We start from the raw sequence: 4,691 nt of genomic DNA, 5'->3' as shown, positions 1-4,691 counted from the left end.
CAGTGTTTTCTCAGTCAACGGCACACACAACTAGATGGCTGCACCAGGCAGAAATCGAGGACACAGCTTTGTTACTTCATTTAGCTGCTCTCTCACCCAAATATCAGAAAGGCATTTGATTCCACTAGATCAGCATCTCTTGAATGCATTCATTTTTCTCAATTTCCCCTGCTGCCCTAATCCAAGGGGATTGCTTGGATTATCTGCCCTATTGCTTGGATGACTGCCCTAATCAAGCATCTGCTGTGCCTCAAGGAGATTCCACAGAACCTACTCACTCATCTCACTGAATCGACGCTCACGTACTCTGTACTGGACCCTGTAATCAAAAAGACTTTCGTTTTCAAAGACCTTTATGCTTCATTCTCAGTGTATATACACAGCGAGGCACAAAACAACTAGTATTTGTGGAATAAAATGTATGTCAGAGTGAAAAATTAAATAAAGACTCAAATAATCAAATATCCCCGCATTCTAACGACACTATGGTTTTACAGATGAAGCAGAATATTTGTAATTACTGATATTAACTGTTCCTAGCCTATGGCCAGAATAAAATAAAGTTTCAGACTATGACCAGAGGCTCCCAACTACATACTGAAATTATGGCTTCAATGGTGTACTCACTCTCTTGATTATATATAGCAATAGTTTTAAACAGGGGATAACCATTATCTTCTGGTAGCGCCTAACTATTTAGGCACATTAATGACTAGACAGATGAATAAGCACAGAAAAACAGAATTATTACCCTTAGAAGGATTCTAATTTCTTGTTCAATAGCAGATTGAGTTTCTGGACTCAGTTTCCCAGTATCACTGTAGGTCATAACTCCAAGCTAAAACAAACAAAAAGAAAGAAATTGAACAGAAACACCCCAAACCACTAATAAATAATAATAAAACACTATAATAAATAATAAACAGAGGAAGTACTATCCTATACTTAAGGAAACCTCATCAAGGGCAAGGAAGAAATTCAGTAGAGAAATTTCATCATTCTTCTGAAAGTGTAAGACTAAAAAGTATGAACAAGAGAGAAACTTTAAAATCCCAAGTATGGTTCTAAGTACGTTCTTAGAAAACCTTTGCCACTATTCCAAATCCAGAAATCCACAATGTAGTGCATTGGAAGTGCTGTGTGAAGCCACAGTGATAACGTAGGAGAGTGAAATGCGTGGGAAGAGCAAAGTAAGCAGCTCGGCAAACAGAAGTTTTAGGTCATAAGAACAGAAACAGAGTATCTTATTGTTTGCTTAACTCATGACATACTATTACTGTTCAAGCAGCCAGATTGGAAAGTGAACACTATACCTTAGCACTCAAAAAAAAAAAAAAAAAAAGTTTAGTTTAGAATGAGCCGTGACAAATCTACTCTGAATGAAACAGGAGAAAAGTAAATGTTACCAATTTATAGCGAGAACCCTCTCTCCTACAGTGCCTGGGGTAGCTCAGTGGGTTAAGAGACTGACTTCAGCTCCAGTCACCGTCCCGGAGTCCTAGCATCAAGTCCTGCACTGGGCTCCCTGCTCAGCTGGGACTCTGCTTCTCCCTCTGACCATCTCCCCTCTCGTGCTCACTCTCTCCACTAAAAAAAATAAAGTCTTAAGAATAAAAAAAGAACCCTGTCTCATAAGGAGACACTTGGCAAATCACCATTTGATACATGAGGGAGGGGTAAAATTAGCTTTTACCTTCTCACTCATTCCAAATTTGGTAACCATCCGCTTTGCAATTTTGGTTGCATTATCAAAATCACTGGAAGCACCTAAAAGTCAAAAATATAGACTCCGTATTTAAAAATATTTTTATATCAGCAAGCACAATCTGAACTAAAGCCATTCTTTACAGCCAACCTGTTGTGATATGGTCAGTTCCAAAAATAAGCTCCTCAGCCACTCTTCCTCCCATGCTAACATCCATCTGCGCAAGCAGCTGAGCTCTAGTTTCGTTCCATCTGTCATTCTCAGGCAAGAGGGACACCTAGACAATTGGAAANAAAAAACAAGATACTTACATGTCCAAGTGTTGGCCCTCTTGGCATGATTGTAGCTTTGTTGATAGGCATTGCGTCCTTAGTGTAATATGCAATAATAGCATGACCGGATTCATGATATGCTGTGATGGTTTTGTTTTTATTGTCAATTTACACACTTCTTCGTTCAGGCCCTAAGGATAAAAATTTATTGAATAAAATTATTCCATTAGGAAGGCATATTTAGATGAATGAAACCCACTTGCCTTTAAGTAATTCTTAGAGTGACATGACTTAATATCATCATTAAGTTATTTTAAACCAAAATAACTTGCCAACTGACAACAAAATTGTAAGAGCTGTCCTCTTACTCCTATCAACCAGTAAAGTTTAATTCTATTTCCAGAAAATAAATTTAAACAAGAAATGTCACGGCTAAATTGTTCTGAAGCCAATTCAAGATTTAAAATCAAATACTGAAAATTAGCAAAATTTTTGTTTTATCTGTACAATTATTCTTTTATCAGCAATACCAGATAAGAATAAAAACACAGGGTACCCCTTGCCCCCAAACAGTATAATCATATAAACTGTATTTGTTCTGTAAGAGACCCAGTTGTGTGGCTACTTTTGAGTAAATATTTTCTTGCTCCTGTACCTTTCTTTCTTGTAATATTTTTCTCAAAAAGAATTTATTCTCTAACATAATGAACAGTGTAAGACAGGGAAAAAAAAAAAAAAAGAGAGAGAAAACCTACCCATTAGAATTTTATCTTTGGAAAACTCTGGTTCCTTCATGGTAACCATTTCCTTTCCATCAATAGCTGCCTTTAATGCAGCCTGGTTCACAAGATTCCCCAACTCTGCTCCAGAAAAGCCAACAGTACCTCGAGCTATAATTTCTGGGTCCACAGCTACATAGATAAACACAATATTAAAATTCCAAAACGACTCTTCACAAATGACTCATATTCCGAAAGAAAATAGAAAACAGCTATCCTGAACTAGAACTTAAAATACTTATATCACTGTAACAACAAAATAAACTTACTTTTTCTAAAGGAAAACCAAAACTGCCATTAAATAGATCATTAAAATCCCACTGGGACACATCACAAAAGTTCTTAAATTTAAATAACTTTGTTAAAAATTTAAAAATGCAGAGTTGCCAGACATGATTTATAAACCTTCAAATTATGGCCTAAACAGTTACTAGCCTAAGCACAGCTGAGAATGTATATGCATAGACAACATTTTGTTTTCTGAATTTCATCTTGAAATTCTTTATACATAAGTATTTAGTATTATATGTACATTAATAAAAGCTCCCCTTATTAGAGGAAATATCAGGTATTTTTTTAATTTTAAAATTTTATTTATTTTTATTTGAGAGAGAGAGTGAGAGAAAGCATGAGAGGGAAGAAGGTCAGAGGGAGAAGACGACCCCCCATGGAGCGGGGAGCCTGATTTGAAACTCGATCCTGGGACTCCAGGATCGTGACCTACGCTGAAGGCAGTCGCTTAACCAACTGAGTCAGCCAGGCGCCCCAACATATCAGGTTTTATAAATTGATTCACCTATCCTTGAAAATACTACAGCTTAATTTAATAGCTGCATTTATTACTCAAGTGGGTCCATAATATTTTCATATGTTTGTCTTATAGTTTGCCTCTTTTGGGCCCAAAGTGATGATATTTTATGTGCTTTTTCTACTATTTCATATTTTACATTCATCTAAAAACACTTATATTTATCTGCAAGTATTATCTGAAAACTCTCAAGAAAACATTCTTTTTTTAAAAAAGGAATTTTTTTAAATTTTAAAATTTTAAATTAATCAAATTCACTAAATTTATTATTTTAATTCTGTTTAATTATTTTATATCTAATTATTCATTTGTAATAATTTCATTTATAATTATTTATATCTAATCATTTTAAATTTATTATTTATTTAATATTAATTAGATTTATTTTTAAATTTTTAAATTTTTAAATTTTTTTGAGAGAGTGAGCAAGAAAGAGCACATGAGCAGGAGCAGAGGGAGAGGGACAAAAAGACTCCCTTGCTGAGCAGGAAGCCTGATGGTGAGGCTTGATCCCAGGACCCTCACAACCTGAGCCAAAGGCAACCACTCAACCAACTAGGCCACCCAGGAGCCCCACAAAAACATCCTTTAGCATTGGGATTCAAACGACAGAATGTCCTACATATATAATTATCAAGAAATAAACTTTTTAAAAAGGAAATACAAATGGAGAGAAAAGAGAACATAGAAAAAACTGGTCTTCTGAGACATTTATCAAGTAAGGACCACAAATAGGGCAGAATGAAATATTACCATTACACAGAGGAAATAATAAAGTTTGCTACTAGAATTAGACTTACACTGATCAAACTTTATTTTATTGAGATACCATTTCAAAATTTCTGTTCGACCTTTTACATCTGGTCTTGGAAATGTAACTTGCATGCCAAAACGACCAGGATGTATTAAGGCACTAAAGGGAGAAAATGAGAAGAAAATATAAATTAATAATCTGAGTACTGGTGGTCAAGTTAAATAGGACTGACACTCTGAAAACAAGATGGAAAGATAATGGCAACCAGAAGTTGGATAGAGTTTTGTTTCTTATTTTAATTCCGGGACAGCCAACATACAGTGCTCTGTTAGTTTCAGGTGTACAGTACAGTGATTCGACAATTCCACACGTC

At 35.2% G+C, this 4,691-nt stretch overlaps 1 protein-coding gene across 1 annotated transcript in view; it reads right to left on the bottom strand.

Annotated features, from left to right (window-relative positions):
• LOC111140227 (ATP-dependent zinc metalloprotease YME1L1-like) overlaps nt 1-4,691 on the bottom strand; it is a gene marked incomplete at its 5' end in the record, with an annotated part of 16,100 nt that overhangs the window by 6,788 nt on the left and 4,621 nt on the right. The window contains 6 exon segments of the mRNA XM_022492556.1: nt 752-838; nt 1,694-1,767; nt 1,856-1,982; nt 2,017-2,168; nt 2,733-2,888; nt 4,365-4,477. Of these exon segments, the coding sequence (XP_022348264.1) occupies nt 752-838; nt 1,694-1,767; nt 1,856-1,982; nt 2,017-2,168; nt 2,733-2,888; nt 4,365-4,477 (709 nt within the window).

Source organism: Enhydra lutris, unplaced genomic scaffold (genome assembly GCF_002288905.1).
Source record: "Enhydra lutris kenyoni isolate GAN:26980312 unplaced genomic scaffold, ASM228890v2 scaffoldscaffold270, whole genome shotgun sequence".
Classification (NCBI taxonomy): domain Eukaryota; kingdom Metazoa; phylum Chordata; class Mammalia; order Carnivora; family Mustelidae; genus Enhydra; species Enhydra lutris.
Note: the sequence above shows the minus strand (reverse complement) of the source record. Positions and strands in the feature narration are given on the sequence as shown.